Raw genomic sequence first — 10,940 nt, 5'->3', positions numbered from 1 at the left:
AAACTAGCCTAGAGCGCCCTCTGCTGTTAAAAACTAGCCTAGCACCATCTGCTGTTAAAAACTAGCCTAGAGCGCCCTCTGCTGTTAAAAACTGAGCTCAGAATCGATTCGAGAGAGAATGGCGATGCATTCAGAAAATACTGGAATGGATCCACGAATCGTGATGGATGGCTTTATTGCCCCAGCCCTAGCAATCGTCTACCGCCGCACTCATCTCAGAAATGTGCTCTGCATAAGATGCAAAAAAAAACTTTCTTAAGTTTGTTACATTATTTATGTGGCCTAATAATTGGTACAAATACATTTAATGGACTCTGTGTCAGTTATCTTTGGGCACATGTGGAACAGTGTGTTTGTAAACTCACAGAAGTGCACTTTTGTGTCATTAGCCGTTTCCATCCAAAGTTGTGCGCAAGTATTGTAGAGCTGTGAAACCATTAATATACTGGTTTACATAATATATGTGTGTGTACTGGGTATCATTATTTTGTATATATGACTACACGCACATGCATGAATATATTTAAGAAATATTTGTATGTATATATATTTATATTAAATATAAATATAAATATTTGATATATAAATCAAAAAAAATTCGTAACTATATACTTGATGTGTGTGTATTTATGTATACCAAATAATTATACCCAGTACACACACATATATTATGTAAACCCAAACTTTTATTTTGGATGCGATTAATCATTTCACAGCCCTAAAGTATTGCATAAAACATCTGCAAAGTATCAGTAATAAAACATAAAATTTGCTTGCAACTGGGAAAGCCTCCATAATAAAAGTCCTTGTGTCTCGGAGCGTGCAGATGAAACACAATAATAAACTACTGATGTTCGTTTCTGAGAGGTCATTCAACCGGATCACTTTGATTTCAGACTTTGGCTCTCGTCTGAGATGCTGCGATGCGATTGGTCCGCTGGTTAGTCCAGTTATCCAATCACATCCTCTGTTGAAGAAAAAGTCACGTGACTTTGTTGTTGCGCATCCAGGAGTTTATCCGGTAAATGCATTTAAACGCATGTTTTCTCATCTTGACGTTAACATTGAGTGTTCATGCGAGATACCAAAATTCACAACTCGTGGCTTTTCCCCTTCATTAACATAAGAAAACAGACTTCTGCTCAGTGTCTTGATTCCTAAAGCACAATTACACTGCGATCACATCATGCCAGGATTACCGTTATTGAGCATCTAAATAGTAAAAGCTACTCATGCGTTTGTTGAAATCATAATGATAAAGTTTGGAAGCTCTTGTTAAAACCAAAATGGCTTTCGTTCTTCAAGTTGAATGTGTTTATGAAGTATTTTGCTCTCATCAACAACACATGCATCCATATTGGTGTTAAAAACATTGAATAATTTCAACCAATAGAATCTCATATGGTAATTCTGACACGAGGTGAACGTGGCGATATTCAATACTAAAGTGAGGAATATCATAATGATCTCTTTATCCATTAAAGCAACTGACTGTTATATTTGTACCAAAATAAAAGCATCACTGCACACTTTAGATTCACATACGGCCACATAATGTTGAATAACCTCATTGTGCACATGTATAGATGCGTAGCCACTGTGAATAGACCAAAGCATCGCCGGCGTGTGTCGAACCGCTCTGTTTCTTGTGGTGGTATTGTAATTTTTTTTAATTAACAGTATTTTAATGAAGCCAATACATTGTATATTTTTCGTGCTGTATATTTAATGTTCCTATGAGCTGTTTGTAATTAAACACCTGCAATGAATCAACTTTACTGGTATTTTATTCAATGTTTGTGTTCGTGAAAATACTTTGTAAGATATCAAGTGTCACCAGAGCAACTAAACCAGGATTTATTAGAATGTACTAACATGTCTGTACATCATGTTGGATGGTTGTGATTTCTGAATATGTTTTTTTGAGCGGTTTGTCTGGTTCGACTGCTGTGATCATGCAGACTAGATTAAAAAAATTGTCGAGACAAACTTTAAGTTGGCTTGAGAAAGTTTAGACCAGAAAGTTTGAAGAAGTTTAAAGTAGTTTGAAGTTTAAAGTAGTTTAAAGTTTGAAGTAGTTTAAAGTTAAAAAGTTGCTAGGGTGTTTCTAGTGGGTTGCTAAAGTGTCTTGGGTGGTTGCTAGGGTATTCTGGGTGGTTGCTAGGGTGTTCTGGGTGGTTGCTAGGCAGTTGCTAGGGTGTTCTTGGTGGTTGCTATGGTGTTGCTAGGCGGTTGCTAGGGTGTTCTGGGTGGTTGCTAGGCAGTTGCTAGGGTGTTCTAGGTGGTTGCTATGGTGTTGCTAGGCGGTTGCTAGGGTATTCTGGGTGGTTGCTAGGCGGTTGCTAGGGTGTTCTGGTGGTTGCTAGGGTGTTGCTAGGTGGTTGCTATGGTATTCTGGGTGGTTGCTAGGGTGTTGCTAGGCGGCTGTCATGCAGACAGACTCAGATGATGTCCCAACATGATTCTGCAGAACGTTTCCGGATTGTGGACGTTCATAAAGTATGTTTTAAGGATAAACTCCTCAAACTTTTCAAGCTCAAGCGAATTAGTGGTGCAACGGATCACAAAATTCACAGTTCGGATCATTTACGTTTTCTGAGCCACTTTTTCTGATGGCCATGTTTCGTGAAATACATACGGTAAGGCATCGTGTCACGAGACTCTGGGCTCTCTGGGAACTCTGACCACGAGTTCCATTGGGTCGATGTTCTTGTTACCGAAGGCCTGCCGTATGATCTCCACAGCGTCCTGATGGGTCACGGCCTGCAGAGACACACCGTCCACCGACACCAGCTCAAAACCAGCCTGAGACACAGAGAACAGGCCCGTGAGCTATGTAGCATTAGCTAAATCACACATGCTAACACTGATCAACAGGGATTGGTCTGTTACCCGCAGAGCATCACTGGTGGATGCTGCTCCTCCTGGGAAAATCCTCTCGATCTTCACCATCGGCTGCACCCTGGACTCGGATCCTCCGGATATACTGATCCCTGATCACAACACACACACATTTCATTGGACATAATTACCCGCACTTCATTCACATCATTAATTACCCACTGAGGAGAGAAAGATTAGACTACACACTATTAAATCAGGATGAAATGAAAGTAGCGACACGTCTTTTCTTCCATATTCTGACGTACATCCATCGGTTGTTCATTCGATTCGTAGATGAAACTGGAAGATCCATAAAAAATTACTAGGTCAAATTTTAAATAATTAAGCATGTTTGAATCGTTCACAAGACCAATAACATGCATTTAGAAAACAAATAGAAATTGCATGCCGGTGTGGTGAACAAATGAGTCCTACTGAAGAGATGAGTCCGAGCTTAGGACCCAAGCAATCCGATTGGTTCAAAGCACGTTTTATGGGTAATCGCTTTAGTGCCTGGTTACAAATCATACAAAATCACTTTATTATAGAAGACGTTTGTACTACGTTATAACGAGTCATTAACGTATTATAACTTATATGTTTCATATACTAGTTTTTTCTTTATCCTGTGCTATTGACGCGACTTGAGATTTTAAATATTAGATATAGAATATATACAATTTACATATACAATATACAATTTAATTTAATCTTACCTGGCATAAAGCAGCGGGATTTAGCATTCTACATAAAGCCACCACATAATAACACTAAAACATCTCACGTTAGCTACAAGCTGCGAGAACAGATTTAGATCAGGCATACTACTGGCATACTAATGGGGTCCTAAGCTCGGACTCATCTCTTCAATAGGACTCATTTGTTCACCACACCAGCTTTAAAGGGGTCACCTAAGTTTTGTTTGTTTGTTTGTTTTCCTATAGAGCCCACTAAATAAAAAATAAAAAATGTTGCTGCTGTGATTTTATGTATGACGGCGTTCATCTACAAATTATGTAAATTAAAAACAAATGGACAAACAAAAAAGCACATTTTTACCACATTTGACTCTACCCAACTGTTTTTGACTTCTGAAAAGTGTGTATGCATGTTTGCACTGCACAATAAACTCTCATCTCAACAAATCAAGGAAAAGTTGATTCCTCATATGACCTCCATAAAGTCGGCCTGAAAGGGAAGTTGTGCTGGTCTTTTCTCCCCTATAGTGCCGTATATCCGAGTGAAACGCTTCAGGAACAAGAACAAATGTGGGCGGGGCTTGATTTTGTCTGTGGGGAATTGACTGATTGGATGGTTGTGGTTTGCTATTGGCTGATCTCATGTGAGTGACAGGTTATAGCCCCGCCCTCGTCATCAGAGAAGAGAAGAGATGTCGCTTCAAGAAAGAGGGGAAGTTATTCTGATTCAAGATTACGAGGCAAAAATGATGTGCACGGATATAATAAATAAAAAAACAAGTGTTGCATTGAAAAGAAATGAAAAAGAAAGCTGAATACCCAGTGACTGCTTGGTTTTGCTGATGTGGACTGTGGTGAGCTCGAACTCTGGCTCCATGTGGACATCATCTGTGTGTTTCTCGTTCAGCTGCTGTTGCACAGACTGTCCTGCGGGTGTCACTGTTGATCTATGGCACTTCTTAAGGGAACCGAAGACCTGTGAGAGCAGCGGCCTCTTGTGGCGAGGCAAGTCCACTACAGTGAACAACACATCCGCTCCGACTGATTTACTCGTCGAATGTCCATTCCTGACAGGAGCTCTTCCTCTGTGTGAATGAACCAGTGTCTGGGAGGAGTCTGAACACGTGTTCTCCGCCAGGAGCCAGTTGGGAAGGAGCGCTGACGTCCTAGAGGGCGATAATGTGTCTGAATGACTGAACGCGTCCACAGGAACGTCCAGTAACTCGTTCTGGTCTTGATAGCCGGACAGACGGAGCTCCTCGAGACCTTCTAGAAGCTGATGGTGTTTCTCCATGTCTTCTGAAGCGTGCAGCTCAAATCCACCATGCACATCTGAGGCAGAGAGAGATACGCTTTCCATTTATTATTTGGAATAATAACAAGACAACAAGACCAGGAATGAGTAGAACCGGTTCGCAATTCCCATCACATGAACCATAGTAACTTTCAAAGAACTCACGAATGATTAGGTTTTGACGTCACAACCGGGGAATAACCTGATGTTTTTAACAAATATCGAACTTAAAATATCGAACTTATCAAAACTTAAATCTCTAAATGGAACAAAACCGACAGACATTTAAATATCGAACTTATCAAAACTTAAATCTTTAAATGGAACAATATATGTGCGAGGGGTGGTGGTGGCGCAATGGATAAGACACATGCCTTTGGTGTGAGAGACCCGGGTTCGAATCCACTGTGAGACACCAATGTGTCCCTGAGCAAGACACTTAACCCCTAGTTGCTCCAGAGGCGTGCGACCTCTGACATATATAGCAATTGTAAGTCGCTTTGTATAAAAGCGTCAGCTAAATGAATAAATGTAAATGTAAAAAATGTGCTAGACAACACTAAACACAATATAGCTCGATATTGTGTCATTGATATACAGTATATCATCATATCGCCCAGCAACTGACATATTCCAAAGTTGAAGGTCTGTCATGTGCCAACTTTAAAGTTATAAAGGTGTATTGGTACAGTATATGGAATTATTGATGGATATAATAGGAGAAATGATGCTCACCTGGTGCAGGTGTGATGAGGTGGCGTCTGGGGGTGTGGCCTGTCTGAGGAGAACTTCTGCCTGAATTAAACACACAAGAAGACTAATAATGAAGCGTCAGCAAGCAACTGTGAACCATTGTGCATTAATATTTAAAGATTCTGCTGGATTTACGTGAGCGACTCTTCAGAATATCATAAGCTTCCTCTTCGAATGGAGACACCGCGATGTTGAAGAGCGGAAGATCACTGGAGGACACGAGAGTTCTGGGAGATGAGAGACACAAAACTACAGTCAGGATAGCAATATCATCAATTATTGCAAAAGAAAAATATAATTGTGTTCGAATTTCCGGTTTTGGCCATGATTATTCTGATGAAGACTCTTTCTCCCTCTTGATCTTTCTTTTGAAAGGATCGTGAAACTGTAAAACACATTTTCCACACCGTTTCCATCCCAGGTGTTCAAGGTCACCATTAGACTGTGTGTTGCAAAGATGCAAAGATGGCCATCAAAATGGGCTGAGCATTAAATACAGTCAATATTTACAGTGAGCAAATACACTGACCGTAATTGGGTTCAGAATAATTTCACCACAAAACGATTTTTGTTCACAAACTGTACATTTTATAAACAGTATTGTAACTTTTTTTATATTTTTAAACACGGCTTCAACACAGTGTAAAGTTGAGAAATGACATAACAAAATACATCCCCCAATTTTTTTTTTTTGTTCTGTGAGGCTGCCTTTAACCATAAAATATGAGGGTCAGATTGACCCACAAACATCATAATCATAATCAAAATTGTATATGCACATTCCACAAAACATCGGTCAGAGTGTAGAATCTATAAATGCATGTTCATGATCCTAAATGAGAAAAAGTCACAAAATATCAAGAAAAAAATCATCAGGTAACCAGTATTTTCGACAGCTCAAAAATCAATGTAGGTCAAATTAACCGGCAATATAATATGGATAATTTTGCACGTGCAAAACGAACTCTAGCATTACAGTAACCCTCCGCTCTTTGTTTGTTTATACGTCATCTTACTTGTGTCAGGTTTGCACATAGTGCAGGGCGGTATACCAGTGTTTTTTTGTTGTTATATACATTTTTTATATACCGCAATACCGGTGTATAGTGGTGCAACGGATCATCATTGATCCGTGATCCGTTCGGATCAATATCTTCGGTTCGGCACTCACGTGATCCGCGGATTGATTTATGAAAAAAAAGTTGTGCGCATGTTCAGTCCACACACAGCGTGGTCATGGCGAGCGTTATGAACCGCAGAGAGCGTGACGCCTCATTCGCGCCGCAAAACCTCCAGACGTGCGTAAACGCGTCTTTACATTGACTTCACATTGAAATCACTCGCGCCAGACGCTCTATTCGCGTTTGGTGTGAACGCAGCATGGGTGACGGCGAGAGAGAGAGAGAGAGAAAGAGTGCCTGCTAGTGCGAGCGAGCAGGGTAATACGGTGTCAAATATGTTTAAACTTAAATGAACTACATATACAAGTAGTTTTGTCTCTTTGTATTAATTTGTCCTGTTATTGACATAGGCCTAATGCGCGTCATTGACATAATGCGCAACCAGATGTTCGAATAATTCGAATATGTGTTTTTTAGAGGGAATATTCGAACGTCATTTTTGAGCAATTTTGACAGCCCTATATGACAGTGGAAACACATCAAGCATTGGTCCATGTTTAAAGGAAGGAAGATGCCTTTTTATGTTGCACTTTAAGTTGTTTTTCATTAATTATGTTAAAAAGAAGATATTATGCCTTGTGCACTTTAAGTTGATTTTATATATTTTAATTTAATAATTTAAAAGTGTTAATAAAAAAATTTTTTTTTTTTTGCTGATCCGAAAAATTATCCGATCCGTGACTCTGATCCGAGAAACGATCCGAACCGTGAGTTTTTTGATCCGTTGCACCCCTACCGGTGTATGTCGCTTAAACAACGTTGGGAACGCGGCGCGACACTGTTTGAGAGGGTCTTTTCACTGTTTCACTGGTGATGCTCAGCTGTGTGTGCTAGTAAGCGTGACGGTGAACATGGAAAGGTTAAACTATAACTGATAGCTACAGTGTTTCCCATACACTGGTTCACAATATCGCCACAAATAGATTTTTCGAGGCGCGGGTGTTTTTATATGAATGTATCTTTGAAAGGAACTTACTGTCTTTTAGGGCTGCTCGATTATGGAAAAAATCATAATCATGATTATTTTGGTCAGTATTGAAATCACGATTATGTAACACGATTATTTCACATGACTTTGGGAACGTGTTGCATTTATTAAAAAGACACCTTTCAACAATTCTTAAAAAATCTAAATTTGAACATTGATTGTACTTTTTGAACTATTAAAATAAATAATATAACACATAATACTTCAATGAGTATTTTAATAATTTATAATGCGGAAAATTCCCCTGCAAACATTGATTCACTTTAGCATGTAGATTGTATGAGTCGCCTAAATGAATCCACACAGATTATAAAATCAAATCAATAATTTTCAAACTTTCTCCTATGATGGACTTTTCTCTCTCTCTGTCTCTCAAAATGGGTTGGACAAGGCAAGCGACTACACTATCTCGTTCAGGAGTCGGGACATGACGGAATTGTCACTTGCACAATCGGGCCAGCATTGCATCGTAACTAAAGTTGATCATTTTCACTTCTTCTTAAGTTTAAACATTCAAGCTGAGAGAGTTCACGGCTTCGGGAGGGGCGGATGTGCGCGTGTCATTCAGAACACAAGACAAAATTAGAGCGTTCATGAACATGGCAAAATAATCGTTTTAACTCGATTGTACTATTTTGGTGATCGTTGGGAGCCGAAATCGAAATCGAAATCCAATTAAATGTACAGCCCTACTGTCTTTAGAAAAGTTTTCATTTAAACTTTATTTTTCCTTCCTGATAAAGCAGTGTTTATGAGCGCCTCCTGCTGGCACCTCTTTTAAACAGCATCATTTTGTGGGGCCTTGCAAACCTGTGTTAATACTAGTGTGGAACTATTTTTCTACAATATTCACTCATGACAGTAAAACATGGCATTATAATCCAATCTACTGCAGGATTTCCTCTCTCAATCAGTAGAAAATGTGGTTAACACCCAGTCATGCTTGAAAAAAATACCGTTATATACCATAAAACCGGTATAATTTAGAAAAATACCATGATATAAATGTTTGGTCATACCGCCCAGCACATGATCACATGATCTCCGGATCTCACCTGATCTCTCTGAGCATCAGCAGTTTCTCCGGCGTGTTCAGGATGGCCAGGAGCGGGTGGACCAGCGTCTGAAGCCCTCGCTCTGCTAAATACTGCCACAACAGAACATGAGTAAGAAACCCATGAATGATGTGAGATCCTCAGGGTGTGAGCCGAATCTCTCTTACCCTCTGACAGATCTCCATGAGCACTTCCACATCTTCATCCTCCAGCAACCGGACAGCAATGTCTCGTACATGATTCAGAGAGTCAGATAAATCAGCATTATACCCGCCTGTAGAAACATTCAGGACTTCTGGTTTAAATCAGACTTATTTTATTTTATTAAGGATAATAACATAACTTTATCCACATTTCTATTGCCTATGCGATCGCCTGTGTGCATACAAACACTAAAGTACGCTTTGGACTTAACGATGTGGTTATCACTTTATTACACAGTGTCCTTGTTACATATGTTACATGTACTTACCATAGTTATTTTGCATAATTACATCACCCTCAACCAAATCCTAACCCTATAGTAAGTACATGTAGTTTCTTAATATTACTCAGTATTTAAATATATAATTACACTGTAACAATGACACCTTAAAATAAAGTGTAACCACGATGTGATCCTCTAAAAATATTACCCAGAATGCTCTCTGAGCGGGAGGGTGATCTTGAGGAATCTCGCTTTCGGAAAAGACCGAATAAAGTTTTGGAGCGCTGCAGCGAACGGGTTTCTTCTCCTCGCCCCGTCTGCTTTCTCTTCTGCTTCTTCTCCTCTTCTGTGGCAACAGGAGAAACAAACAGTTCATGTTATTGGTATGAAACAGTGGATGTAAATCAGGCAGGCACTTGTTTTGTTCAATTGGATCATAGACAAACGTTACACAAATATAACAATATATGACCGTATATGATCTCTTTAAACTGCTTAACCCTACCTGACACAGTCACATGACTTTGTGTTCGGCGTATCGGAAGACTTCTGTTCGCTCTCGACTCTCTCTCGTCCTCTTCGCCCCGGATCACCGAGTCCTGCAAGAGTTCTGTGGCTCCTCGGCTCACGGTCCGCAGCTGCTCTGAACCACCGTCGTAATCAGAGGAGTCTGGGGGAAACTGGCCCTCGGCGGACATTTTGGCTCCTAAGGGCAAGCTAACAGGCAGAGTAGTTTGGGAAAAGCCACTCAAAGAGCCGAGGGGCGTCCCAGAGGACAGCGAGGAGGCCGGCGAATGAGACCCCGACCCATGTGACGACGAACACGCGGTTCCACTGCCCGCTGAAAGAGGTCAAAGGTTAGTGTACTTAAAGGGATAGTTCACCCAAAAATTTAAATTAGCTCACGATTTACTCACCCTCAAGTCATCCTAGGTGTATATGACATTCTTCTTTCAGACGAACACAATCGGAGTTATATAAAAAAATGTCCTGGCTCTTCCAAGCTTTATAATGGCAGTGAATGGCAGTCTCTGTTTTGAAGTCCATAAAAGTGCATCTATCCACCATAAAAGTGCATCTATCCATCATAAAAGTGCATCTATCCATCATAAAAGTGCATCTGTCCACCATAAAAGTGCATCTATCCATCATAAAAGTGCATCTGTCCATCATAAAAGTGCATCTATCCATCATAAAAGTGCATCTATCCATCATAAAAGTGCATCTGTCCACCATAAAAGTGCATCTATCCATCATAAAAGTGCATCTGTCCACCATAAAAGTGCATCTATCCACCATAAAAGTGCATCTATCCATCATAAAAGTGCATCTGTCCATCATAAAAGTGCATCTATCCATCATAAAAGTGCATCTGTCCATCACAAAAGTGCATCTGTCCATCATAAAAGTGCATCTGTCCATCATAAAAGTGCATCTATCATCATAAAAGTGCATCTATCCATCATAAAAGTGCATCTGTCCATCATAAAAGTGCATCTGTCCATCATAAAAGTGCATCTGTCCATCATAAAAGTGCATCTGTCCATCACAAAAGTGCATCTGTCCATCATAAAAGTGCATCTGTCCATCATAAAAGTGCATCTATCATCATAAAAGTGCATCTATCCATCATAAAAGTTAATCTGTCCATCATAAAAGTG

General features: G+C 39.9%; 1 protein-coding gene and 1 long non-coding RNA gene across 3 annotated transcripts in view; one reads left to right on the top strand and one right to left on the bottom strand.

Annotated features, from left to right (window-relative positions):
- LOC309485581 overlaps positions 1 to 10,940 on the top strand; it is a 109,947-nt gene that overhangs the window by 75,758 nt on the left and 23,249 nt on the right. The window lies entirely within an intron of this gene.
- Positions 1 to 10,940, bottom strand: part of pdzd7b (PDZ domain containing 7b) — a 35,591-nt gene that overhangs the window by 15,346 nt on the left and 9,305 nt on the right. For both annotated transcript variants that reach the window (XM_082152421.1, XM_082152420.1), the window contains 9 exons: positions 9,785 to 10,120; positions 9,488 to 9,625; positions 9,020 to 9,126; positions 8,853 to 8,944; positions 5,764 to 5,855; positions 5,611 to 5,670; positions 4,401 to 4,913; positions 2,893 to 2,993; positions 2,639 to 2,805 (listed from right to left, as the gene is read on the bottom strand). In XM_082152421.1, the coding sequence (XP_082008547.1) occupies positions 2,653 to 2,805; positions 2,893 to 2,993; positions 4,401 to 4,913; positions 5,611 to 5,670; positions 5,764 to 5,855; positions 8,853 to 8,944; positions 9,020 to 9,126; positions 9,488 to 9,625; positions 9,785 to 10,120 (1,592 nt within the window). In that variant the 3' untranslated portion in view covers positions 2,639 to 2,652. The remainder of the gene's footprint in view (positions 1 to 2,638; positions 2,806 to 2,892; positions 2,994 to 4,400; positions 4,914 to 5,610; positions 5,671 to 5,763; positions 5,856 to 8,852; positions 8,945 to 9,019; positions 9,127 to 9,487; positions 9,626 to 9,784; positions 10,121 to 10,940) is intronic.

This window comes from Leuciscus leuciscus (assembly GCF_965113295.1).
Source record: "Leuciscus leuciscus genome assembly, chromosome: 21".
NCBI lineage: Eukaryota > Metazoa > Chordata > Actinopteri > Cypriniformes > Leuciscidae > Leuciscus > Leuciscus leuciscus.
The sequence above is the reverse complement of the archived record's forward strand: the minus strand, read 5'-3'. Positions and strand labels throughout refer to the sequence as shown.